The sequence below is a fragment of the Eubalaena glacialis genome, chromosome 13, assembly GCF_028564815.1.
Source record: "Eubalaena glacialis isolate mEubGla1 chromosome 13, mEubGla1.1.hap2.+ XY, whole genome shotgun sequence".
Classification (NCBI taxonomy): domain Eukaryota; kingdom Metazoa; phylum Chordata; class Mammalia; order Artiodactyla; family Balaenidae; genus Eubalaena; species Eubalaena glacialis.
In genome coordinates, this window is record NC_083728.1 from 14,659,610 (window position 1) to 14,687,467 (window position 27,858).

General features: G+C 44.8%; 2 protein-coding genes across 4 annotated transcripts in view; both read left to right on the top strand.

Moving 5' to 3' along the window:
* Positions 1 to 5,281: 5,281 nt before the first annotated feature.
* TP53RK (TP53 regulating kinase) lies at positions 5,282 to 16,263 on the top strand. Of its 3 annotated transcripts, XM_061208934.1 has the most exons (4): positions 5,282 to 5,572; positions 7,171 to 7,610; positions 8,058 to 8,154; positions 16,186 to 16,263. In XM_061208934.1, exons 1-3 carry the CDS (start codon positions 5,290 to 5,292, stop codon positions 8,148 to 8,150), a joined length of 816 nt encoding a protein of 271 aa, XP_061064917.1. In that variant the 5' UTR covers positions 5,282 to 5,289; the 3' UTR covers positions 8,151 to 8,154; positions 16,186 to 16,263. The 3 variants fall into 3 exon arrangements, with proteins under 3 accessions (XP_061064917.1, XP_061064916.1, XP_061064918.1); XM_061208933.1 differs by lacking the exon at positions 16,186 to 16,263 and having other exon boundaries at positions 8,058 to 8,243; XM_061208935.1 differs by lacking the exon at positions 16,186 to 16,263 and having other exon boundaries at positions 7,171 to 8,144.
* Positions 16,264 to 25,414: 9,151 nt separating this feature from the next.
* The window catches only part of SLC13A3 (solute carrier family 13 member 3), a 76,323-nt gene continuing 73,879 nt past the window's right edge, over positions 25,415 to 27,858 (top strand). Inside the window, exon 1 of the mRNA XM_061208458.1 lies at positions 25,415 to 25,547. Coding sequence (XP_061064441.1) covers positions 25,437 to 25,547 — 111 coding nt within the window. The 5' untranslated portion in view covers positions 25,415 to 25,436. The remainder of the gene's footprint in view (positions 25,548 to 27,858) is intronic.

A 27,858-nucleotide genomic window follows, 5' to 3' on the forward strand; every position in this document is an offset into this window, starting at 1 on the left:
GGGGGGAGGACCGCACAAGTTGTCTTTCCCCGTCCTCCCCGCGGGAAGGAGACTTCCCGATCACTGTGGTCCTCTAGTCTGGCCTCAGACTAGGCCACTAGTCTGGCCTCTTCAGCCAGCGTGTGTGTACACACACACACACACACACACTCATGCATCTACACTGACTCACACATACCCACTTCAGCCGTTCACTCTCCCACATTCATCTTCCATTCACTGGACACTTAGGTTTGGACACGTCCCACCTGCGCTCAGGCAGTGTCCTAGGCCTGGAGGATGGGCTGGGAGAACCAGACAGACAGTTAATTTTGTTCCTCTGGAGTTTACTTTCTGGTGGGGGAAGAAGGAAGATAAATAACCAAAGGAACCAGAGAAATACCAGCTAGTAGTGATAAAGGCCAAGCAGAGAATTAAGCTAGGATGCTGGGTTAGGCAAGCACAGCGGCTGCTTTAGCTGGGGGTGGGCTTGGGAGGGGGTCTCTGGGAAGGCTGCTCTGGGGAGGGGATTTCTGAGCTGAGACCTCAGGTTCCAGACAGAAGGGAGACCAAAGGCAAAGGCCCTGCAGGAAGGAGCTTGGGGAGCATAAAAACAGAAATGAAGCCATAGTGTCTGGAGCACAGGGGTTGACAGGGAGGGTGGAGGGAGATGGGGCCCGAGGAGGGGTTGGGAAAGCCCAGACCGTTTAAGTCCTTGGGAGGCCAAGGTTAGGATGGGATTTTATTCCAACTGACACAGAAATAACTGGGGAGTTCTAGCAGGTTATAGGGAGCAAGGGTGGAAACAGGGGACCACTTGGGAGGCTATTGCAAGGTGAGAGGTGAAGTTGATTTGGACTAAGGTGATAGCAGTGGGGCTGGAGAAAAGTTGGCAGATCGCAGATAGACTTGATAAGGGCTGACAGACTGGGAGAGGAGCAGTCTGGGGTGGGAAAGGAGATATGAAGTTCTGTTTGGGCTGTGTGATGTTTAAGATGCTCATTAGGCATCCATGTGGAAATAGATGGGCAGTTCCACATAAGAGCCTGGCGTTCTGGAAAGGAGCCAGGCTGGGGACACCCCCACTAATTCTCACCATCAGGCAAAAACACAAATGCAGGCTCAGCACTCACATGGTCAGAGGCTTATCCGGCCTCTCCCTGCGTGTTCACATGTAAACACGTTTGTTCACATGCATCAGTAGCCACACCCTCACCCAGCAGGAATCCGGTGCCACAGACACAGATAAGCATCTCGGCAAAGAAGACAGCATCGACATGATCTTCTGAGCCAAGAGACCCATGTACAGTTCTGAAAATATTAATAGCTGGGGGCAGTTGGAAAATATGGCTCCAAAATTCTTTGTTCCTTCCCTTGAAATCTGGGTGTGCTTGTAACTGCTTCGGCCAGTAGGTTGCACAGAGTGGCATCGTGTGATTTCGGAGGCTGGGTCACTGTGACACTGGACACAGACCTGGAGCTCTGAGCCTCTAAGAAGTCTGACTACTCTGAGCCTGCCATGCTGTGAGGAAGCCCAAGGCACACAGAGAGGCCATGTGTGGATCCTCCTGTGATGGTCCTAGCCTTTGAGTCTTCCCAGCACTGGCTCCAGAGCCAGCCTTCAGGTGATTCTGGCTCCCAATCCTCAAATCTTTCCAGCTGAGGCCCCAAACATTGTGGAGCAGAGACAAGCCATCCCTGTTGTTCCCAGTCTGGATTTCTGACCCACAGATTCCATGAGTATAATAAAATGGTCGTTTTAAATTTGAAGTTTTGGAGTAAATTGTTATGTAGCAATGATAACCGGAAACAACAGTTTGAACTATTGAGGGATAATTGATTTAAGCACCTTATGTGTATTTACAGCTGCCTAATGAGTAGGGATTATTAAAATTTACCCCCATTTTATGAGTGAGGCAAAGGGAAGTGAAGTAACTTGCTTGCATAATAAACAAATAAATAAAAGCAATAGTGCTGGGACTTCCCTGGAGGTCCAGTGGTTAAGACTTCACCTTCCAGTGCAGGGGGTGAGGGTTTGATCCCTGGTCGGGGAGCTAAGATCCCACATGCCTCGTGGCCAAAAAACCAAAACATAAAACAGAAGCAATATTGTAACAAATTCAATAAAGACTTGAAAAATAGTTCACATCAAAAAAAATCTTAAAAAAAAAAAATCAATAGTGCTTAAGGACACACACTAGTATACAGCTGATCCGGAAGTCAAAGTTATGGGGAAAACTGGGCTCTTATCCATCACACTCTACTGCCTTTCTGGCATGGAGAAGAGCCCAAGGAGGCCTCTTGGCCATTGCCATGTGACAACTTCTCCTTCATATGAGTATCTGGAATTGTCACCAGGAGACCTGGTACAGAAAAGCCTGGGTTGTTCCATTCCTGAGATAACCTATAGAAATCATATGATGAAAAAGGGCATGAAGTCATTGATCTCTGATTTCTATGGTTTGCATTAAGTCAGGAAGATGTTTGCATGCCTGCTGTCAGGTTCTATCTCTCCTAGAGAATAGAGAATCCCTCTTCACTGGTTGCCCCAAATGAGAAAGGAAAAGTTCTAATCGGGCATTTTGGTAGGCATCTTCAAAAATGGCTTCCCTTGAGGGTAGGCAGGATCTAGTGACCCACTTCTAACAAATAGAATACAGAAAAAATGATGATTGTTATTCTAGAGATCAGGTTATAAAAGATAGCGATTTCCATCTTGCTCACCCTCTCCTGATCTCTTACTCACTCACTCTGATGAAGCCACCTGTGTGTTGTGAGCTGCCCAATGGAGAGTCCCACGTGGCAAGAATTGAGGATGGTCTCCAGGCAATAGCCAGGGAGGAACTAAGGCCCTCATATTAACAGTCTGTGAGGAACTAAATCCTGCCACTAATCAAATAGTCATACAAACAAACAAAAAGGCAATGCAAAAGAGGAGAGATTCACAGGGGCACCAGGAATTATCAAGGTTGTTTTTTCCCTCCTATGAGAAGTCAGGGAGGGCTTCCCTGAGGAAGTGACATTTGAGCTGAGAATGGAAGGATGCCTAGATGGGTCTATGCAACAAAGAGAGGGAAGAGCACTTTTGACATGGGAAATAGCAGGTGCAAAGACCCCGTGGCAGGAGGGAGCCTGGCAAGAATGAGACTGAGAGAAAGCAAACGTGTTTGAAGATCACAGAGCAGAGGGGAGTTTGGTGGGAGATGAGTCTGAAAGAGGGACATAGGGCCGCCTGCAGGACCTCATGGATCTTTATCTGAAGCACAACAAGGAGCCACTGAAAGGTTTTAAATAGGTTTCCTACCACAGAAGCCAGAACCAGTCTGACCATAGCAAGCCTGGGACTTGTAAATATGTTTGCGCAGTGGATTTTCCAAAGGAGGGTGTTGGAGGTCGGAAGGAACGAAAAGTACCCACCGAACTGAGAAGTTATCTTGAGAATAAAAAATGAGGCAGGCAGCTCCATATAATCAATGGATCCATTTATTATAGGGGAACTTACAGGGTAGGAACTGGTGGACAGCAATCCACCAGTGCATTTGCAGCTGCACTCTGAACCTTCAAGGGGCCATTGGGACAACTTTATAGTTAACCTAGGGTATGGGGGCACACGCTTGGAAACAGGAAGTGTATTCCTAAGTCAAGAGTTATGAATGGGTAACTAGTTCTGTAGGTACCAGGAGTACGTCAGCAAAGGTCTTCATCATTGTTTGGAGGCTAACGGAGCATAGAGGCCACCTGGACCTAAAGATCATTAAACAATATCTATTAACTACAAAGCCCTTGATGACAGAGAAAAGATTTACTATGCAGAACAGCTGTAGGTAGGGTCAGTGGAAGGACAGCAGGAACTGTACGGACACAAGATGGCGTCAGTTATGCTAACAGCCATACAGAGGGGTTCAGACAGATTTGGTAACCATGGAGATAATCATGTGGACACTAACAATTATGAATGAAACTACAAACCTGGGAAACTGGGCACTATAGATAGAATTGTTTCTGGGTGAGCTTTAAGTATGCTGGCTGATGGAAGGTGCTGGAAACCACATTATGTCAACACAAAGGGTCTGATGATGGAAAAGGTGACTTACCCTGTGTATGAATGAACGCAGGGACTGTGGAGCTGAGGGTTGGTGTCAGTCGTAGCAACCCTCAGACCCAAGGGCTTTTCTTCAATATTTCAAACAGGGTCTCAGTGATGGGGGAAGGAAAATGCACACGTGAAGAATGTATGCAATCCACCAGGTACCCTCACGAGCAATACCTTAATTAATTTTAATAAGCTACTGCTAAAGTAAAACTAATTATCTTCGTTCTGAAGATGATGGATCTGAAACTCAGAGAAATATTGTTTGTTGCTGCATCTCACAGTGTGACAGGCACTTGAGGCTGCCTCCACTATGTGTGAGAGTGAACACATATACATTAAAAAAAAAATCTGGAAAGAAACTTTATACAGTAGTTGACGGGGGGGGGCAGATTGATGACAGGGATAGGGGTTCTTCAATTTTTCTTGTGGACAAAACTGTGTATTGTAAGAATTTGTTATAGCCTGTATTAGGTTTGCAAATAAAATAAACAGTAAAAGTTTATTTGCTAATCACTCCCAATTCGGCTTGGGTTCTGTCTCCTTTGAAAAACTCCGCAGCCTGATTATCCCCACCACCCTCTCTGACTCTCAATTATTATTATTTTTTTTCTGTAAGATGGGCTTTCATCATTTAACTTTATTCCTCCTGAATGCACTCAACAAATGGTGCTGTTACTATCCTAGCTCTAAAGACGACGTCGGACACATGGTTCATTGTCCACCAGCCACACCCGACTCTGACTAGTGTAAGCCCCTATTGGGGGGGAATTCAGGAGCCCAGGGACGAGGAGTTCCAAGAAGAGAACTCCTGGGGGTGCAGCTTCCCGGGATCCAGAGAGACTCCTGAGGAGAGCAGATTCCGAAAAAGTTTTTCCGTGAGAAGCACCGAAGCTTTCCGAAAATAGCCGAAGAGCTGGGATGCAGGGGCCAACAAAGCCGACCGCGAGAGTCACCAAGGGCTTCCGGAAAGAGCCGAGGAGTGGAAAGAGCGGAGAGTTGCCGAGAGTTTACGGAGATAGCCGAAGAGCAGGGAGGCGGGGCCACTAGGCTTCGAAAAGAGCCGAAAGGTTGGGAGGAGGAACCACTTCCACAAGGCGGAAGTGTCGGCGTTCGAGTGGCCGAAGAGAGGTCCGAGGATTTCCGGAGCGAGCCGAAGCAGCTCCGACAGTTTCCGGAGAGGCCCGAGGATCTCCGAGCGGCTCTGCGGAGGCGCAAACATGGCGGAGGCAGGCCCCGCTGCGAGTGAATTGAACGAGGGCTTGGCGCCCGCGGCCGAAGCACTGATAGCGGCCCGGGAGCGGAGCAGACGCTTCTTAAGCGGCCTAGAGCTGGTGAAGCAGGGTGCCGAGGCGCGCGTGTTCCGCGGCCGCTTCCAGGGCCGCGCGGCCGTGGTGAAGTACCGCTTCCCCAAGGGCTACCGACACCCGGCGCTGGAGGCGCGGCTCGGCCGGCGACGGACGGTGCAGGAGGCCCGGGCGCTGCTCCGCTGCCGCCGCGCAGGTGAGGTGGCCCGGCTTGGGGGCGTGGGGGACGCGGGTAAGGGGCTCCCCTGCGCTGCGGGCCGCGATTTGCCTCAGTTTCTCCGTTTGTACCTTCTGCATGGCTTTTCGTTAAGAAATGTCATCCTTTCATCCTTTTCGTTCATTAACTCTTCAGAAGCCACTTGGCCTTGCAGCGACTAGCATTTGTCCCGGAGCCATTGGCGCCTGGTTCAGTTCTAGGCTCTGCCACTCATGCTCAGCGTTGCGCATGTCATTTAACTGCCCTGAACCTCTGTTTCCCCATTTGTACCGTCTCAATTTTCGATCATTATCTTTTTTTTCTTTTAAGAAGCAGACGTAATTACAAGTACTTGCCCAGGAGCCAGGATCTCTGGGTTCAAATACTCCGCTGCTTCATATATAGCCTTTCAGCAAAGTTATATAACCTCAGCCTCAGTTTGCTCACATGTAAAGGGAAGTCATTGTGGCTATATCCATCTCATAGGGATGTTGTGACCATTAGACGAGATGTGTATGCCATGTATTGTTTGAACGTAGGACTGACTTGTGGCGCTCAGTAAACATTAGATTTCATTCAATTGTTTATTTTTTCATTAAAACACCATTATGCACCATGACCGTAAACCTTGTCCTCAGATGAGAAACGGAGACTCAAAGAGAAGGAACTTGCCCAAGTGACCCAGCCAGGCTCTCAGCCCGTATTCCTCTGAGCCAGAAACACTGGCTTTTCACTTTTACACTTCCTACCTTTGTTTCTGTCATTGGTATTTTTTAGGTGTCTGCTGTACTCCAAGACACTGTTAGGTGCAGGGAGAGCTGGAGGAAATTCAGTAGCGGACAAGCAGATGCACCTCTGCCCTTGCTTAGATTTAACGACATTATTCACGTGTTCATATTTTCTATTTTCACCCTCTCCAAGATCTAAGTTCTGTTAAGCAGGGATCGTGCCTGCTTTGTTTCCTGCTGTATCCCAACAGATTTGTCTCCAGTATCTAGAAGTGTCTTGAGGGTGATTGACATTCAATGAAGATTCATTGACTCTTCAAATTAAGAGAAGTCATTGAATTATTGGAAGTATTGATCTCATGTTATAGAAGCAGAAATGGCAGCTTAGAGAAATTAATGTGACTTTAAAGTTATACAGCTAATAAGGAAGGGAGCAGGGATTTAAACTTGTCCTTCCTCTCTATAAAGATGAATCTCTAAGCCGGCACATGGCTTGGCCTCCTGCTGGTGTCCTTATCAGGTAGAAACGGCTCTGACTGGGCTGTGCTTACCCTTCTGGCTCTTTATTTTGTTTTGTATTTTAGCGAATAAGTATGACAAATGAAGTCCAATCATAAAGGGTGGAAGGGAGGAGGGAGCTTTGGCTCTGCTCACCTTAGCTATGGGGTGGTCTTAGCACAGTCCTGCAGGGGAAACTTCAGAGAAGTTAAGCTATACCATTCTGCAGCATTCCTAAATCTTTTTCCTGAAATACGCAGATACACACTGTAAAAAACTGGCTCAGTCTTTGAAAATTAAGCTTACTGTTTAAAAAAAAAAAAAAAAAAAAAGAAGGATCTAATTCAATGACCCCTTATGTCTTGGTTGCAGGAATATGTGCCCCGGTTGTCTTTTTTGTGGACCATGCTTCCAACTGCTTATTCATGGAAGAAATCGAAGGCTCAGTGACTGTTCGAGATTATATCGAATCCGCTATGGAGACTGAAAAATCTCCCCAAAGTCTCTTTGCCTTAGCCAAGACAATCGGACAGGTTTTGGCTCGAATGCACGATGAAGACCTCATTCATGGTGATCTCACCACGTCCAACATGCTCCTGAAACCTCCCCTGGAACAGCTGAACATCGTGCTCATAGACTTTGGGCTGAGTTTCGTTTCAGCACTTCCAGAAGATAAGGGAGTTGACCTGTACGTGCTAGAGAAAGCCTTCCTTAGTACCCATCCCAACACCGAGACTGTGTTTGAAGCCTTTCTGAAGAGCTACTCCGCCGCCTCCAAAAAGGCCAGGCCAGTGCTTAAAAAATTAGCTGAGGTGCGCCTGAGAGGGAGAAAGAGGTCCATGGTGGGGTAGAAGAATTCTGTGTGACGACCACAGGCGGTTAAGCTGTTCACAGTAACTTTGAAGGAATGCTATGAATATGAGATTCGACCTAAATAAAGGTGGTGGGATATTTTTAGGTGCCGTCTGTGATCATGCTTCTTAGGCATTATCATCTGCAGTTGACTGTTCTCAAGAGCTTACTCTGTACATAAGACATGTCTGGCAGAACTGAGCATTCAGGATAAATCTCAGGCTTTCTCTGCAATTGTGCCGTGTACACCTCAGGTCAAGGGCATGGCGTTACAAAACATTGAACCACATACTGAGGACCTTATTCTGTTTTCAGTCCTGGTGAGGCCAGGACAGAGGCTCAGTTGGTGGCAGTGTGTCTTTATCAGCCCTCTAACCCAGCCTTTTTTGTTGTTGTGTTCATGACAGACTCCTGTGAAACCAATACAGTGGGTTACAGCCAGCATTTTAAGAAAGAAATGGAATCAGAGGTTAGAAAATATCAGAGCACATTACATGTAGTATTGTAAGTATTGTTTTATGAAACTTGTTTGAAATGTGTATATAGACAATGGTATGTGCTAGGTTTTGATGTAAAATACAGTTCTTTTTGAGGGTCATGGTAAAAAAAAAAGATGAAAAATGCTGCTTAACTCCAATTTCTCCTTTTGAAAAAAAGCAGGCTCATAGCTTTCAGGCAACTGAAATTTATGTAATTCTGTACAAGACAACTTATTTTTGTTGCTCTGTGTTTTTATGGCTATCTTCTAATTAAGACAAGTGATTGGTATAAAGTTCCTTTTAATTTCTATAGGTAAAAAAGCCGGTTTATATCAAAGACAGTAAGTAGATAGAGCAAAGATAGTGAAGTAGCCTGGAAATGACTGAAGTTTGATAAAACCTGGTTTAAGAGAAGGTGCAGGAAAACTGTATTAAGATGCAAAGTACCGCGAATTAGCTCCCACTTATCCTTGCCCAGTTTCTTCCCCCAGAGAATTCGTGTGTGTGTTGGGAGGGAGGTGGGTATAATAAAACACTTTCCTCCTTGTAAGCTCTAACTAGCAAGTCAATACTTTGAGTGCGGGCACTGTACTGGGTACCAGGTGCAACGATGAGCAAGGTGGACAAGCATTGTTCTCATGGAGTGAACATTCTGGAGCAACTTGGACTGTGTCCGTTTTGTTCACCACAGTTATCACTCTGCACATGGCAGATGCCCAGGAATGAAAGTAAACTTCCCTTTCTGGGTAGTGGTGACTGGTTGAGAGAACTGATATCATTGTTTGGTTACTACATGTCAGGCATTGGATCTAAAACAACGCTAAATTAGGTATTGTCACCATGCGATAGAGAAACGGGCTCAGAAAGGGGGGAGCTTGTCCAAGATGTCACAGGTAGCAAGGGGTACTTTTCCCTGTCTCCAAAGCCCGTATGCTCTCCACTGATCCTTTAAGAAATGAGATGCATTTCAATATATGACACATATTATTATAATATGTATTGGCATTATGTTACACTATTTTCAAATAATTCCAAGGCCAAGGAACTGGCCATAATTTTTTTCAATGAATATTCTCAACGTGACTGAGGGCTCATTCCCCAGTTTCCTCATATACTGTACAGCTAATATGGCTAATCTCTACCTCGTGGGGAGAATGGTTGACCCATGTGTGCAGCCGTTAAGTCAGCAGATACCTAGTGCTCGCTGTGTGCCAGGCACTGGAGATACAGAGGGGACACGAATCTCTCTGGAAACAAACTAAGTACCTAAGACAATTTCAGACAGTGATGAGGGCTGTAAAGCAGCGGTCCCCAACCTTTTTGGCACCAGGGACCGGTTTTGTGGAAGACAGTGTTTCCGGGGGGTTGGGGGCGCTGGTTCATGCCAGCGATGGGGAGGAACGGGGAGCAGCAGATGAAGGTTCGCTCGCTTGCCCGCCGCTCACCTCCTGCTGTGCGGCCCTGTTCCTAACAGGCTACAGACCGGTACTGGTCCCGATCCGAGGCCCTGGGGTTGGGGACCCCTGCTGTAAAGGATGCTGAGATTCTGAGTGACCTCGAGTGGCGGGAGAGGGAGGAGTGGTCAGGGAAAGCCTCGATGAGGTGACATTGGAAGTAAGACGTGACGGAGAACCAGGAGATGGGGCATGGAACGTCACGTACCAAGTTGGTGAAGGAGGAACATTCTTGAAGGACAGCAAGGCTGGTGGGGCAGGTTTGCAGCCGAGCAAGGAGGAGGAGCAGGAAATGAGATCAGAGAGGTGGGTAAGTGCTGGGTCACGCAGGGCCTAGTAACAAGGCTGGGTTTTTATTCTTAATGCAGCTCAGGAGGTTTTAAGCAAGGAACATCTGATTTACATTGTGAAAGGATGACATTGGTAGAAAAAAAAAAACTGCAAGGGGCCAGAGTGGAGGCAAGAAAACAGTGAGAAGGTTGAGCCTGTGGTGATGGTAGACCAGGGTGGAGGCGTCGGCAAGCATGCCGCAAGCCGTGTGGCAATCACCGGGGTATGTGACACGGTGGCCAGCGGCTGTGGGAGTGGCGGCAGCAGCAGCAGGGAAGCAAAAATGACCTCTGCAGGCATTAAGAGGGAGAGGGAGACACCGGAGACTGGAGACACTTCACACGTGTTCCCAGCATGAGTATTTCCTGTCTTCGTACTCAGCCCGTGGCCAGGGCAGGGAAATAAGGATTAACAAGCCTTCCTAGGGGAGCAGTGGATTCCTCTCCTAGTTCAGTGTCTCACAGAGGGCTAAGGAACCCTCTGCGATCCCAGATCCCTCAAAGTCCACAGGGGACAGACAGCCTGTGCTTTGCACCGATGAGCCAATGGCACCAGCAGCAGCGTGTGAATTCCCACCGGTTATAACAAGGGTTATAGCGGATGAGGAAACACTCTTAGCAATGAGGAGTAGGACGTCCTAGGATCACAATAAGTGACAGAGCTGGGATTGAAGCCCACATTTTTAACAACAGTTAACTTTATTGAGTAGTTACTAAGTTCTTTGCGTGCATTAACCCATCTTACAGAGGAGACAACTGAGGCACAGAGAAATTCAGTCTTGCCCAAGGTCACACTGCTAATGAATGGCAGAGCCAGGGAAATGTGATGTGACACAGCTGTGTCCAACACTGAAAAGGACACAGGCCCACATCTCCTGGGAAATTGTGACCAGTCCGCCGGCCACAGAATAGAGTTACCCAAGCCTGGCCTACTGAGTGCCCCATATAGGCGTGCTCTTATTAAATGATCTGAGCTGGCCGAGAGGAGATGGGAGCACCTACACTCGTGAGGCACGTGGGCTATAATCTCTGCCATAACTGAGGACGTCAGCCTGAATCCTGATCCTGGTTCCAATACAATTTTATTTACAAAAACAGGCAGCTGGTTTGTGGGCCACAGTTTGATGTTTTAAAATATTACATTAACATATTTGTCTCAGTTAACTGAGTTTTAGGGGTCCCCTTGAGTTTGTGCCCTAGGCAGGTGCTTCTCTTGCCTCGCCAGAGCCCTAACCCTGCCGTCACCAACTGACAGATCCCCTGACAGTGAGTGCCCACGTCCTTACAAGGGCCTGCCCCAACCCTCTTTCTGGAACTGGGTATCTCCTCTTTTGTCTTGAATTCAGGGCCCTGCAACTCCAAAGGACTGAATTCCCCTTTTCCCGAACCCAGTGGAGTGGCTCTCCTTCGCCACCAGAGGTCGCAAGTTACCGTCATTCTCTGTGCAAAGAAGTCAAAAAGAAACTTCCCTCCCCTTCCATCCTCTCTTTCACTTCCTTCTCTTCTCCCCTCTGCCTCCCTTGTTCTCCTCCCTCTCCTTCCCTTTTTTCTTTCTGTCTCCTTCCCTCCCTCCCTCTCTCCCTTGAACTTGTTCATTTATTCACTCAACACCTTAGCTGAGTGTCCAGATGTGGTGGGCACCTTGCTTATCACTCAGGATCCTAGTGAGCAAGACAGAGCAGACGTGGGGACGTCTAGTTCCCTCCCGCCTTGATTTTGTCATCCGTTCTCTCACTCACTCACTCACTAGGCATTTAGCAAGCATGTTGGCTGTGTCCAGCTCAGTGCCAGATCCTGAAGAAGCTACAGAGACGAGGAAGTCCCCCTACCACTATCCCAGTGCCGCTGCAATCAGTGGTTTCCCCACTGCTCCCTGTCCCCCCCGCCCCACTTCTGCCCTGGACCCCCCTGCATTCTTCCTCACTCAGCAGCCAGAGACACCCTTGTAAAGCCAGAGGATGCCACTTCCCTCTTCAGAAGCATGATGGCTTCCATCCCATGTCTCCTTGCTCACCAGCTGCATGGCTTGGGACCCCCTCACTGTACCTCAGCCACAGTGTCCTCATCTGTAAAATGGACTAACAGTGGTGTCTACCTCGTGGAGCTGCTGTGAGCACTCTCCTGGGTCGGAATTCCCAGGAAGCACACTCAGCGATGCAGTTTAGGGTGTAGGATGTTTATTAAGGTGTCAGCCTCCAGAGAAGGGAAGGGAGGGAAGGAAGCACGGGAGAGCGGGGGCAGAAGTGGGGCTGAGAGGCAGACCCAACAACAGCCTCAGCCAGCCTCCCCGCCCGGGGGAGGGGGGTGTCTGCAGCTACAATGGCCCTGCAGAGATGTCCCAAGTTGGGCAGAGATGGCCAGGCCTTCATAATCTCACATCACCCAGACATGAGTGGGCCACCCCTGGAAGGGTTTGGGCTTGGATGAGGCCACTCTGCTTGTGACTCGATTCCTGAAGGGGAGACAGATGAAGGCTGCCTGCTGACCACATCTGCATCTGGGGCAATCGGTCCTTCCTTGAAGAGGAACTGGATCTCACATCAATGCCCCCATAAGCATTAATGAAATAATGCACGTAGAGCACTACTGCAGTGCTTGGCACATGGTAACAATTAGCTGTTGTTGTTATTATTATATAATTTATATTGCTACTATTTTTAGAGACCAACAAACAGGCAATTATAATACAGCATCATTTGCTTTACTTTATAAGCCAAGAATACACAAGTGCACATTGCCTGGCCCCAACCCTAACCTATCTGAATCAAAAGGTCTCAGGCTGGGCTGAGAATTTTCATTTCTAACAAGTTCCCAGGTGATGCTGAGGCTGCTGTTCTGAGACCACTGCCCTAAGGGAAATCAAGGTGTTTCATGGGAAGATCAGGAAATGGATGCTGGTAGGGCAGAAACAATAGTTCTTTGCTCTACCCCTTTTACAGAAGAGGAAGCTGAGGCTCACAGATGCTAAGCACCTTGCCTAGAGTCATCAGCCTGTATGGTAGAGACTGTGCTAGACATTGTCTGTTGCCTACTAAAAGCCAGCCCCCTTATTCCTTTTGGACAGAGCCTGGATTTGTCCATGTATTTATTAGGTGCAGATGGCTTTATCTCAGAGAAGCTCAGATTGGTCCCTGATATAGGGGTGGGCATGTGACCTTTTTCTGGCCAATAAGACACAAGAGAAAATTGCAGAGTTTGCTTTTGGGGAAGATTTTGCTTCTTACAGAAGGTGAGAGAATTCCAATCCAAGAGCATGGGCTATCTTTCTGACCCCCTCTTCTCACTTTGGGTCAGCCACACGGTTCTTCCAATGCTCCCATCTCAGGGCCATTGTACTTGCTGTTCCCTTTGCCTGTCACACTGTTCCTCACACATCCTCACATGGCTACCGCCTTCACTTCCTTCAAGTCTCTGTCAAACACCACTTTGTCTTCCATGAGCACCCTGTATAGAAGCTAACACCCCCAGCCTCAGTCCTCCCCATCACCTCCCCAGCTTTGTCTCCATCCCATTCACGAGCACCTGCTACCATTTATATTCACTTGCTCATTTGCTTCTTGTCTGCTGTGGGGGGCAGAGGGTCCTGTTTGCTGCACTGTCTCAGCCCTTGTTTCTCTGTTGGTGCCTGGAAGGTAGTGGGTGCTCAGTAAACATTTACTGAATTGAACTGAATTCCCTCATACAAGCCCAGCCTGCTTGTTGGAAAAAAACCCAAGGAGCCACGTGCGCCTTCCTCCCGCTATGCCAAACTCACACACACACACACACACACACACACACACACACACATACCCCACCTACCCACAGTCTTCCCTGCTGGAGGCAAAGCAGAGTAGGGTCCTGGCCTGCAGCTTGGAACAAAAAACAGTCAGAACCCTGGGGGTTTGGTGCCGATCAAAGGCCTCCTGATGTTTGTAAACCTTCGCTGTCTGCCTGGGATAGAGGGGGTTAGGGGATGGCCCAGAATCCAGAGTTAGTTGTAGCTCCAGGCCAGGGGAGTCCGGGCCCTTCCCCTTTCCCCGTAGAGAGGAAAGGCCCTGAGAGGTCAAGTTGCTTGACCCCCTCCCTCCAGGGTATCTCAAGGGGTGACTTATCCCAGCCCCAGCCTCAGCCCACCTGCTGGGACTTGCTTCAAAGCCAGTATTGCTCTTGGAGCTGTAGAGGCCTTGACCAAGATGTCACGCTGAAAGATGCTGACCGTGGTACGGGGCTCAGTGAAGGGAGTGGGGGAGGCACTGAGAGTCCCTTCCGTGCAGGTGAAGTGGAAACTGGTGCCCATACTCTCCCCTCAGGCTCTCTCCCCTCTCCCTGCTTTATGTTTCTTCATAGCACTAAGCACCATGTGATATGCTATATATTTCACTCATGCATCTCGTTATAGAGCTGCCAAAATAAAAGCTCTATGAGAGCAGAGACTTTTGCTTCATTCGATCACTGCCATAGCCCCAGCACCCAGAAAGATGCCTGGTACATAGTATGCGCTCAATTCAATATTTGTTGAACGAATGATATGCATGATTTTGGTCGATGTTCATAGTAATAAAATACATTTTATTTAAAGCATGTTCAGCTATTCAATAGTTGATTGAACGCCTGCTATGTCCCAGGCACTGGGACTGTGGCGCGGTACGATCTGGACTCCTTATTCTCATGGGGCTTCATCTAGGAGGGAATAATTTCAAATGGTGAATCATGCTGTGAAGGAACAACTCAGGGGGTTTTATACAGAGGGAGTGTTGTAGAGTTGAGGAAGGCTACGTTTCATTAAATTAGGTAGTCACGGAGGCCCTTCTGAGGAGGTGACGTCTGAATTGAGACCTGAGTGAGGAGAGGGAACCAGCCACTATGAAGGGATGGCGGGGAAGGAGGGGGGAGGAGAGATCCAGGCAGAGGGAGCAGTCAGTGCAAGAACTTGGCATGTTCAAGGAGCAGGAAGAAGGTCACAGAGAGGGTGGCACCCAATGGTTGAGGGGAAGGCAGGTGGGACATGGAGTTGAAGTATTAGGCAGGATTCAGTCATTCATGTAAGTGACCAGCACAGTGCTTGGCACATAGCAAGCCCCTTAGTAACTGAGCTGATGAGTATAATCGGTGTGTGTGTGTGTCTATATATATATATATATAGACACACACACACACACACTTTACAGAGGTTGTTATTTGCATATTAAAAAGGCGGGTAGCAATGTGTATCATTAGAATTTCAGCTCTACTGTGCACTGGCTGTGGGACCTTGGACAAATGTCTTAATTTCTCTGAGCCTTAGTTTCCTCATCTGTCCAACGGGCATACCAATGGGAATGAAAATAAATGGTAGTCAAACCATCCTCTGTGGAAGTTCTTTAAGAATTCCCTCCCCCGACACACAAAAGATAAAACACACCAAAAAAAAGAAAAAAAAGAATTCCCTCCCACACTCTACTTTCTTTTCAGTGTAAAGGGGGAAGAAACAAAGGCAGGGAGCTAATTAGTGGGTCCAGCCTTGGAGCCCCCTTGCCCCCTGTAGAGTTCTAAGTCAATCAGCTAGAGGCCTCATGTCTGCAGACTCTCCTTCCTATAAGAAGCTCTTCTCCAGGTGAGAAAAGTAATAGTGGTGGTAACATTTACCTATCGCTGTGTGACAAACTGCTCCAAAACGTAACGGCATAAAACAACCATTTATTATGTTTGCAGATTATGTGGGTCAGAACTTTGGACAGGGCAACCCAGGGATGTCTTTGATCTACCACGTCTGGGGCCTTAGTTGAAAGGCGAGGGGCTGGAATTATCTGAAGGCTCATTCACTCACATGCCAGTTAGTTATTGCTAGCGGCTTCTTGGGAACCTCGGTTTTTCTCCATGTGGTTTTTCTGCCCGGTTTAGTTTGAACTCCAAATATGACAGCTGGGTCTCAAGGGCGAGAGTCTCACAGAGTGAGGGAACCAGGCAGAAGCTGTACCCACTTTATGGCTCAACCTTGGAAATCACATTGCATCCATTCTGCCATGTTCTGTTGGTTGGTGCATCACAAGCCCCCACCCACTTTCCAGAGGTGGGGACATAGACCCCCAACTCTCAGTGCGAAGTGTTACTCACATTGTAAGAGGAGCATATGGGATGCACACATAGTATGGAAGATATATATTGGTGCTGTCCTTGGAAAATCTGCCACAAGCAGAATAACAATGGCCAATTGTTGCACACTTAACTGTATGCAAGTACTGTGCTATACCCTCGCCTGTTAATCCTCCCAACATCCCTATGAGTTACATACAATTTTTGTTCTCATTTCAGATAAAGAAACTGAGGCCCAATGGAATTAAACATCTTGCCCAGGGTTGCATAACAAGCAAGTGGTACAGCCAGCATTTGAGTGTTGCTTCATCCAGTGCGGGGTGACAGGCTCAATAAGGTAATGAAAATGGATTATTATAAGGATTAAATAAATTAATACATGTAAACTGCTGCAAACAGTGCCTCACATATAGTAAGTGCAGTATATGTGCTTGCTATTATTAATGCTATCATTATTATTATTACTACATTTGAGTCACCAGATTGATACCTCTGCTCTAATAGAAGATATTTGTACTCTGAATCTCTCAGCTGGTTCCAGAAACAGGGAGCCAGTCCAGGGGCACTGGGTGCAATATACCCTGGTCCCAGTTGCCTCCACTAGGGCTTTGGGGAATGGACTTGAGTTTCTATGATGTCAGCTGGTCCAAATCCCCAGGACTCGTTTTTCCGGTTTGGAGCACCCCATCCTCCCACACCCAGGCCTCAAATGTCCAAAGTGCTCCCTGCAGGGCCTCGCCGACCATCCAAGGCTGTCTGACACTAACCTGGCTAGAACCTTTGATGAAGCCGACTATTGGGCTGGCTCAAGGTCAGGTCTCCAACTTGAAAGGACATGGGAGAAGGTTTCATCACAGCCTGCAAAGGGTCCATTGGGAAATAACTTGCCCTAGGGGTTTACGGGAATCATGGCAGCATGACCTGGATAGGAAGTGAGCACTGCATCTCTTCCAGGGCCTTTCTCTTGCCATCTCTTGGTTTCCCAAATTTCAGATCTTTGCATCCAATTTTTGGAATTTTGCCATAACCATGCACTTTCCATACTAAGAGTTACTTAGTATTTTTCTTTGAGTTGCTTCACATTGTAAACTTCAATAGATTTAACTTAAAAGGAGGATTGTTTTAAAATCATGGGCTTTAGTTAAAAAAAAAAAAAAAGAAATCACTTGTCCTAAGTCAAAAGTAATTAGAAGAATAAATAAAATAAAAAGAAACCAGTGCTGTCCAGTCGCAGCAAGATGTCGAAGTCTCTGGCCCTGAAGTCTTCTTTGGCTGTTACAAAGAGAGTTACCAATGATGAGGTGTTAAAGGGACACTGACACCCAGCCGAGACCCTCTCCGTGGTGTAATGAAGAGTTAAAGAAAATTGACACAGGGAATAACTTTCACTCTATGGGATTAAATGTTATTTAAATACCATCTAGTACAACATAAAATGATCTGTGTTTCCTTACGGGTCTGCCTCTCACGTGTTGAGAAATATTCCACCATCTAATTCGGTCTCAATGACAGCTCCTTTCTGTCCCTTCTCTCAGAGATCTGAAGACATGTCCACAGAAAAACCTGCACACAAATGTTCATAGCAGCGTTATCATAATAGCCCAAAAGTGGAAACAACTCAAATATCCATCAAGTGATGCATGGATAAATAATATGTGGTATATTTATACAACGGAACATTATTTGGCCATAAAAATGAGAGAAGTACTTATACATGCTACAGTGTAGGTGAACCTTGAACAAAATCATGCTAAGTGAAAGAAGCCAGACACAAAGGACCACATATTATATGATTCCATTTATACAAAATGTCCAGAATAGGCAAACCTAGAGAGACAGAAAGTAGATCAGTGGTTATCTAGGGCTTTGGAGGTTGGGGGGAGATTGGGGGTTGGTTGAGACTGTTAATGGGTGTGGGGTTTCTTTCTAGGATGATGAAAAATTTCTATAATCGATTTATAGTAATGATTGCACAACTTTGTGAGTATACTAAAAACTATTGACCTCTTGGCTTTAAATGGATGAATTGTGTGCTATGTCAGTTATATCTAAGTAAATCTGTTACTAACATAATGAAAGCAGAATCTGTCACTCTGCTTAAATCCCCGCAGTGGCTGCCCTTGTCATTCAGGGTGGAATGCAAAATCCTTACTCAGCCTTTCAAGATCCTGTGTCTTCTAGGCGCTGGCTGCCCTTCTGATCACACCTCTGTACCCAGCTCCTTGATGACTCTAAGCCAGGTCTTGCTTGCTCTTGCCTCAGAGCCATTGCACTTGGCTTTTCCTTCCTCTTGGAATGCTTCCTTCACATACTCAGAGGGTCCACTCGCTCACTTTCCTTGGGTCTCTGCTTAGCTTAAGGCCCTTAGTCACCTAGTCATCCAGGGCTTCCCTGACCACCTTATCTGAAATGGTACCCCCGCCCCCCATCACAAGCCATCTCCCTCTCCTGCCTCATTTTCCTCCGTAGCACTTGTCATCTTCTCATCTTCATGCCATAATACATTTTACTCATTTGTTTATCATTTGTCTCCTCCAACTCCACCCCCCCCCAACTAAATGAAAGTTCCAGGTAGGCAGAGATTTTAAAGTTTTGGTCTTATTCATGATTGTATTCATAGCCTGGTATATAGTTGCCATGCAGTCAATATTTATTGAATAAAAGGAATAATGAAAGGTATGTATGATTAGCCCCAAGTTTACTGATGAGGGAAACCAAGTCTGGTATTTAAATATTCATTTAGTAAACATTGACAGAGCACCTACCACAGACCACGCCCGAGCCCTGGAGATATTAAGTGGCAAAATTTTGGTAGAACTCAGGAGGGCCATGAGAACTGGATTGAAGTCTCTAGATGTGAAGTTATAGAAGCCAACTCAGGTTTTGCATCAGGGAAATGATTCCACCAGAATCTGACAAAAGATGGATTAGCTTTTAGGGGTGTGGGGAGTTGGAAAGCAGTGGAGTTGTTCCAAAAGTGGCTCTCAACCCCAGCTGCACATTAGAATCTGCTGGGAGCTCTTAAAAATCCTGATGTTCAGACCACATCCCAGACAATTAAATCAGACTCTCTAAGGGCAGTGCCTGGGCTTCAGCATTTTTAAAGCTTCCCAGGTGATTCCAAGTGCAGCCAGGGTTGAGAACCACTGTGTTAGATGGTTAGAGGAGTGTTGATAGCCCTTGTTATCTGATGGTACTGAGTATTAGGAAACAGCTTCTTGAGTGCATATGCTCAAATTGTTGACAACTCTCAAATATTTGAGGGGATGAGGTGTTATTTTACTTTAATGTTCACCGTAAAAGTCATATTTCTCGTATCTAATAAACACACCTAATGAAACATATCTAATAAAACATATACTCTGAGTCATTACTATGTCGTGGTTAGGCATGGGGACTCTGGAGCTAGACTACTGGGATTTGAATCCTCCTTAATAGCTGTGTGTCCTTGGATAAGCTACTCAGGCTCTCTGTACCTCAGTTTCCTCCTCTGCAAAATGGGAATATATTAGGATCTACTTCATAAGGTCATTTTTGTGTTCAGTGAGTTAAATCATATAAAGCTCTTAGAACAGGGCCTGGCACAGAGTAAGTACCCAGTGAATGTTGGCTGTTATTATTCATTAATAAATAAGATACGAAGCCAACATTCCTTGAGCATTTGGCATAGATCACTAATTTGATTAAATTCTCTTGAACAGTATAAACTGCAATTATACATTTTAGTAAATCTGATTCTTTTGAATGGTTCAAGCATATTAAACAGTAGACCAGGGACTTCCTTGGTGGTACAGTGGTAAAGAACCTGCCTTCCAATGCAGGGGACGTGGGTTCGATCCCTGGTAGGGGAACTAAGATCCCACGTGCCGCGGGGCAACTAAGCCCGCGTGCCACAACTATTGAGCTCACGCGCCTCAATGAGAGAGCCCGGGTGCCGCAAACTACAGAGCTTATGTGCCCTGGAGCCCACGCGCCACAACTAGAGAGAGAAAACCCACATGCCACAACTAGAGAGAAGTCCGCGTGCTGCAACTAGAGAGAAACCCGAGCAGACCATGAGCCATGACGCAAAGATCCCGCATGCCTCAACAGAGATCCCGTGTGCTGTGACTAAGACCCGACACAGCCAAAAAAAAATAAGGAAAATAAATAAATAAATAAATATATATATATATATTAAAAAACTAGTAGACCAAGTATATACAGATTCATTGTGGATGAAACTCATGCATACTGTTACACCAAGATAGGTTACAAAAGGGCTGACCCCATGGAATTTAGTTTATTTCTTATTCATATTTTTAGAAAATCATAGTTTTAAAAAATTTATAGATAGAACTATAGAAATTACATAATCTGAACACCAGAGAGAAAATAGACTGAAAAAATGAACAGAGCCTCAAGAATCTGTGGGATTATAACAAATGGTCTAACATTTGTGTCATTGGAGTTCTGAAAAGGGAGGAAAAGAGGAAGGAGCATAAAAGTATTCAAAGAAATAATGGCTGAAAACTTCTCAAATTTGGCAAAAGAATAAACCTACAGACTCAAGAGGCTGAGTTAACTCCAAACAAGATAACTAAAAGAAACTACACCAAGGCATATAGTCAAACTTCTGAAAACTAAAGACAAAGAAAAACACCTTGCAAGCAGTGAGAGAGAAATGACCTCTTACCTCTGGAGGAAAAACAATTCAAATGACAGCGAATTTCTCACCAAAATTCATGAAGTCTGGAAAAAAGTGGCATAACATTTGTCAAGTGCTGAAAGAAAAAAGCTGTCAACTCAGAATCCTATATTCAGTGAAAATATCCTTTAGGAACAAAGGGGAAGTCAAGACCTTCTCAGATGAAGAAAACCTAAGAGAGTTTGTTGCCATTGGACCTACTCTAAAAGAATGACTAAAGGAAGTTCTCTAAACCAAAAGGAAATGATAAACAAAGGAATATTTGAATATCAGGAAGGAAGAAAGAACACAGCAAGCAAAAATATAGTTAACTGCAATAAACTGTTTTCCTCTTGGGTTTTCTAAATTATGTTTAATGGTTGAGGCCAAAATTATGACATTGTCTGATGTGGTTCTAAATGTATGAGGAGGAAATACAAGATAATAATACTATAACAGGGTAAAGTAAAGGGATATAAAGGGAGATAAGGTATCTATACTTTACTGAAATTGGTACCAGTGGACTGTGCTGAGTTATGTACATACAATGTAATAGCTAGAATAAGCACTAAAAAATCCATACTAATAAATGCACTCAAAATCACTATATAAAAATCAAAATGGAATTCTAAAAAATGTTCAAGTAATCCACAGGAAGGCAAGAAAAAGAAAACAGAGAAATAAGAGAGATAGAGGTAGAGATAGAGAATAGATAGAGAACATATAGAAAACAGAATGGCAGATTTAAGCCCTAATATATCAACAATTATGTTAAATGTAAATGGTCTAAAAATACTAATTAAAAGACAGAGCCTAGCAGAGTGGAGTTTTTAAAAGCATGACCCAACTGTATGCTGTCTGTAAGAAACGCACTTCGAATGTAATGATATATGCGTATTGAAAGTAAAAGGATAAAAAAATATATATGGCAAATTGTAGTCAAAAGAAATCATAAGTGTCTATATTAATATCAAAGAAGGTAGACTTCAGAACAAAGAAAGTTCCCAGAGACATAGAGGGACATTATATAATAATGAAGGAGTCAATACACTAAAAGATTTAGCAATCTTAAATGTGTATATGCCAAGCAACAGAGCTACAAAATATGTGAAGCAAAAACTGATAGAACTGAAAAGAGAAATAGACAAATCTACATTTATAGAGACTTCAACACCCTTGACTCGATAATTGATAGAATAAGTAAACAGAGAATCAGCAAGGCTATAGAAGAACTTGACAATACCATCAAGCAACAGAATCTAGTTGACATTTATAGAACAGTCCACCCAGCAACAGCAAAATACACATTCTTTCAAGTGACTATAGAACATATAGAAAGATAGTTATGCTGGACCGTAATACAAACCTCAACAAAGTTAAAATAATTGAAATTATACAAGGTTATGGTTCTTTGACCATAGTGGAATCAAATTAAAAATCAGTAACAGAAAGATCATAGGAAAATCTCCAAACACTTAGAAACTAAACACCTCACTTCCAAATAATCCATGGGTCAAAGAAGACATCTCAAGGGAAAATAAAAAATACATTGAACTGAATGATAATGAAAATACACCACATAAGATTTGTGAGACACAGCTAAACCAGTGCAGAGAGGGGGAATTTTTATCATTAAATGTATACATTTGAAAAGGTGAAAAAGATCTCAAATCAATAATCTAAGCTCCCACTTCAATGTCCTAGAAAAAGAAGAGTGAGAAGCATGGAAAAAAGAAAGATAAGCCTAGAAATCAATGAAATTGAAAACAGAAAGACAACCTCCAAGCATTGTTTCTTTGAAAAGAGGATTAAATTTAAAAATCTCTAGTAAGACTGACAAAAAGAGAGAGAAAAATGCAAGTTACCAAATGAATGAATCAGGAATGGATGAATGAATCAAGGATATCACTATAGAACCTGCAGACGTCAAAAGGGAGTACTAGAAACTCTACTTGCAAACATTTAACAATTTAGATGAAACAGACCAACTCCTCAGAAAATATAAACTACCACAATGTACTCAATATGAAGTAGATCATTCAAATAGCCCTATAACTATTAAGAAAATTAAATATAAAATTTTGCAAAAAATAAAAAAAAATCTATAGGCCTAGATGGTTTCACTGGGAAATAATACCAAACACTTAAACAAGAATTAACACCAATTCCATGCAATCTCTTCTAGAAAATAGAAGAGAAGGGAACAATTCCCAACTCATTTATGAGGCTACTATTATCCAGATACCAAAACCAGACAAAGGCAATAAAAAAAGAAAAACTACAGACAATATCCCTCATGATTATAGATGTAAAACTCTTTAATAAAATATTAGCAAATAGAATTCAACAAAATATAAAAATAATTATACATCATGATCAAGTGGCATATTCCCCAGGGATACAAAGCTGGTTCACTACTTGAATACCAATCACTGTAATCCATCATATTAATAGGCTAAAGAAGAAAAATCATGTGATCATATTAATTGATGCCCCCTCCCAAAGCATTTGATAAAATTCAACACTCATCCATGATAAAAACTCTCAGAAAAATAAAAATAGATGGGAACTTTCTCAATTTGAAAAGGAGCATTTACAAAACACCTACAGCTAACATTATAGTTAATAGTGAAAGATTGAATGCTTTCTCCCTGAGATTGTGAATCATGCAAGAATGTCCTTTCTCAAACTCTTATTCAACCATAGTGCCTGAAGTTCTAGCCAGTGCAATAAGGCAAGAAAAGTAAATACAAGACATACAGATCTGAAAGGAAGAAATAAACCAGTTCTTAGTTGTAGATGACATGATTGTCTATATAGAAGTCTGAAGGATTTGACAAAAAAAACACACACAAAAAAAACCTCCTAGAATAATTAATGAATTGAGCAAGATTTTAGGATATAAGACAAACATACAAAATTCAATTTTATTTCTATATACTGGCAGTGAATATATGGATCCTGAAAAAAATAGAATACCATTTACATTGCTCAAAAATGCAGTACTTATGTGCAAATCTAACAAAACATGTATAGGACTTTTAGGCTGAAAACTATAAAATGCTGATCAAAGAAATCAAAGAAGATCTAAATAAATGGAGAGACATACCACATTCATGGATTAGAAGAGCCAACAGAGTAAAGATGTCAATTATCTCCAAATTGATATGCAGGTTTAATTTTTGTAGATATAGATAATATTATTCTAAGAATTTACATAGAAATGCAAAGAAACTAGAATACCTGAAACAATTTTGAAAAAGAAGAATAAAGTGGGAGGAATCACTGTCCCTATTTTCAAGACTTATTATACAGTTACAGTCATTAAGACTGTGTGGTATTGGTAGAGGGATAGACAATTAGATCAATGGAACAGAATAGGGAAACCAGAAACAGATCCACCAAATATGCCCAACTGATTTTTGACAAAAGTGCAAAAGCAATTCAATGGAATAAAGATAACTTCTGAAACAAGTGATGCTGCAGCAATTGGTCAATGATAGGCAAAAAAAAAAAAAAAAAAAGAACCTCAATCTAAGCCTCATACCTGATATAAAAATTAACTCATGGACTTAAATATAAAACATACAACTATAAACTATCAAACTTCTAGAAAAAAATGTGAGAAAAATCTTCAGGATCTAGGGCTGTGCAAAGAGTTTGACACCAAAAGCGTGATCCAAAAAAGGGAAAATTTGATAAATTTGACTCCACCAAAATTACAAATGTTTGCTCTTTGAAAAGTCTGTTAAGAGGATGAAAAGCCAAGCTATAGACTGGGAGAAAATTTTTGCAGACAACGTATCTGTCAAAGGACTGGTATCTAGACTATATAAAGTACTCTCAAAACTCAACAGCAGAAAAAACGGTCCAATGAGAAAATGGGCAAACAACAGGAGGAAATAATTTCCCCCAAAGAGGATATACAGATGGCAAAGAAGCACATGAAAAGATGTTAAACATCATTAGCCGTTAAGAAAATGCAGATTAAAACCACAGTGAGATATCTCTACACCCCTATCAGAACGGCTAAAATAAAAAATACCACCCCAATGCTGGCAAGGACGTGGGGAAACTGGCTCACTCATACATGGCTAAGAGAAATATAAAACAGTGCTAACACTTTGGAAAATCGCTTGGCAGTTTCTTAAAAAACCAAGGGTGCAACTACCATACAATCCAGGATTGTACTCCTGTGCATTTATCCAAGAGGAACAAAAAGACTCCTCCAGGCTCCAACCCACAGATGACTGACCCACCGTGGGAGAAAATAAGAAAAACAACATCAACAGCAATAACTGCCAACAGACCTCTTGTCTAGTAGAGACCATTATTGTCATCACCCCCACTTTGTGGTTGAGAAAACTGAGGTTCAGAGGCAGTTGTCAAGGCCACGCAGCTAGTATGTGGCAGAGCCAGTACCTGAACCCACTTAGTACTAGTAAGTGATTTAATCTTCCGGTTGTCAGTATGGCCCTTTTCACGGGAGAGTAAGGAAGGGTTCAGCCAGTTGCCCCAGGCCACATAGCTGGAAAGTCAGGAGGTTTAAACCGGAGGCTACTCTGCCTTCTGGGCTGGAGTCCTGTTCCTTAGTTCTAGGGTCGAACTTTTCCTAACGTTCCCGGGTCTCTTTCGCCCAGTCCCAGGGGAGCAGACACCACCCTTTTCCTCCGGGAGGCGCAGGGAGAGGGCGGGTCCCCAAGCGCAGTCCCCTCCCCAAACCCTCCCCCAGGCTATAAGCCGGAGCCGGGGGGCCAGGCGCGGGCAGTCCCGGACTGGCCCGCTCCGCGGGGCGATCGCGCAGATGGCGGCGCTGGCGACAGTGGCCAAGAAGGTGTGGAGCGCGCGGCGGCTGCTGGTGCTGCTGTTCACGCCGCTCGCGCTGCTGCCGGTGGTCTTCGCCCTCCCGCCCAAGGTAACGCCTCCTTTGCCTGTGGGCCCCCCATTCCGCGCCCTGGGCGGCCGCGCAACAGGCAGGACCCTCTCCTCCCGAGCCTCTGAGGCGGGACACCGCTGAGGTCCCAGTCTAGACAGATTTCACCAGACCCCCTCGACCGTCCCCCCTTTACCCTGCCTTGGACGGCTGTGAACACCTCTTGCCGCAGTTCCCCTTTTCCAGCTGCTCCTTGGAGCCTGGGTCCCACCTAGCCTTCTGGATCTTCTCACTTCTACAGGAATGATTTCTTTTTATTGAGCTCTAACTATGTGCTTGGCGCTGTGTTGCACATTTCACTTGATAATCACAAGGACCACTTGATGAATGCCAAGCTGTGTAACCTGGGGCAAGTCATTTAACCTCCCTGAACTTCAGTTTACTCATTTGTAAACATGGGGGAAACGATAATGCCAATCCACTGGGTTGTGGTGAATATTAAATGAGGCAATCTATGTAAATCTCTTAGAACTGAGCCTGATACACAGTAAGTGCCTAAGAACGCACAGGCTGGTCTTATTTCCACGCGCCTTATATGATGGGGACGGCCAAGATTTAATAAACGCTTACTGGGAGCAAGGTGCAGTGCTAAAATTTGCTTTATGTGCATCATCATATTTAATCCAGACTGAAAGTGCCCCTCAGAGGGGGAGAATTATTTACCCCATTTTCCAGAGGAGAAAACTGAGGCTCGGAGAGAAGTGACTTGCTCACAATCACACAGCAAGCAGCTGAGTGGGATTCAATCCCTGGCTTATCAGAATCCAGAACATGACCTGTTCCTAGACTCTCAAAGAAAGTAATCCCTAGAAGATCAAAGGCTGTAGATTGAGGTCAGGAGTGTCATGATAAAAGTCACCACCAATGGGAGCTGGAAGGAGATGGTACTGCAGGTCCCTGTTGGGTCCCTCACCTCTGCTCAGCCCATTTGCAGCATCATGGGAGGGCACTAGGCTCATTAGACAAGGCTTCTACCTCCAGGAAGTTGTTTCACTATCCCTCAATGAGATAGTAAATGTTCATAAAAGTAAAAGTAAAGAGAGTGTGTAACTTAGTGGTGGATTACCCAGCACCACCAGCAGAGACCAGGGGAGCTGGGAGAGGTGTTCAGAGAGGGATGCTTGGAGGAAGGAGCCCTCCTTGGGCCCAGGGGGTGAGGAAGTGATACGAAGGAGATGGTGTCAGGAGATCCAGGGCAAGTTCTTTGGTGTGGAATTATCCAAGCAATTAGACTTTCTTGACATGCAAGAGAAAAACAATAAATCCTGGTGTAAGGATTAGGTTGCTTATTCAAAAACTAGCCCACCCCAGACCACTCGCTGACTTCAGGACCTTGGACCAATCTCCTTTCTTCTTTGGGTCTCCCTTTCTTTGTCTATAAAATGAGGCAATCTCCATGCTAGCTTCTGAGATTTGATGTGAGGGGCTGAGTAAGGAAGTTGCCTCGCTTTGTGAAGCATCACCGGTGGAAGGCTGGATGGGTTTGGGAGGTCCCAGGCGGAGCTCTGGGGAAGAAGTGATGAAACACACACAGTCTCTCTCCTCAGCAGGGGGTTCTGAAAGCTTCTTTCTGCTCTGCCCTCTAGCAAGATTTGTGAACCCAGGGGCAGGTCCAAGTGTTACGGGGCCTGAAGCATGTACTATTTAAGGGGCTCTCTTTAAGAAAAAGCATACAGATTTACAGATACAAAATTCAGTACAGGGTTTGGGAGTGGCTCTGAAGCTTAAACTTCATTAGCTTCACAGAGAATCCACTTCCATATGATCCCCAATGTGCACATGTAACAGCGAATGCCTGACCCTCTGCGATGGTGGTGAGCCTAATAAATAAAGTGTTTCATTGAGTGCTTCACTCTTCTTATGTGCCAGGCTCCATGCTAAGAGTTTCTCAGGCATTGTCCTATATAATGTCCACATAATCAGGGAGGCAGCTGCTGTTAGCAGCCCTGTAGTACAGGTGAGGAAATGGAAGCTCAGCAGGGTTAGGTGACTTGCCGAAGGTCACACAGCCAGTACAAAGCCAGAATGCAGTGTCTATACTTCTAACAGCTGCATTTTATACTCTTTCTTTCGTTATAATTGACTAAGAACCTCTCCTGTTTCCCTACAGATCCCTGGTGGGTACTCTTGGTGTGGCCCTAGATGTCACTACCTTTTAAAGTGGCTGATAAGCCAGGGCCTCCTCCCAGGAGGCAGGTCTGACATCTTGGGAGATCTTAGCCTCCCTCAAAATCTCTGTCGGCACACTCAAAGCCCCCTCCTCCATGTAATATGCATGTATTTATCATATTAT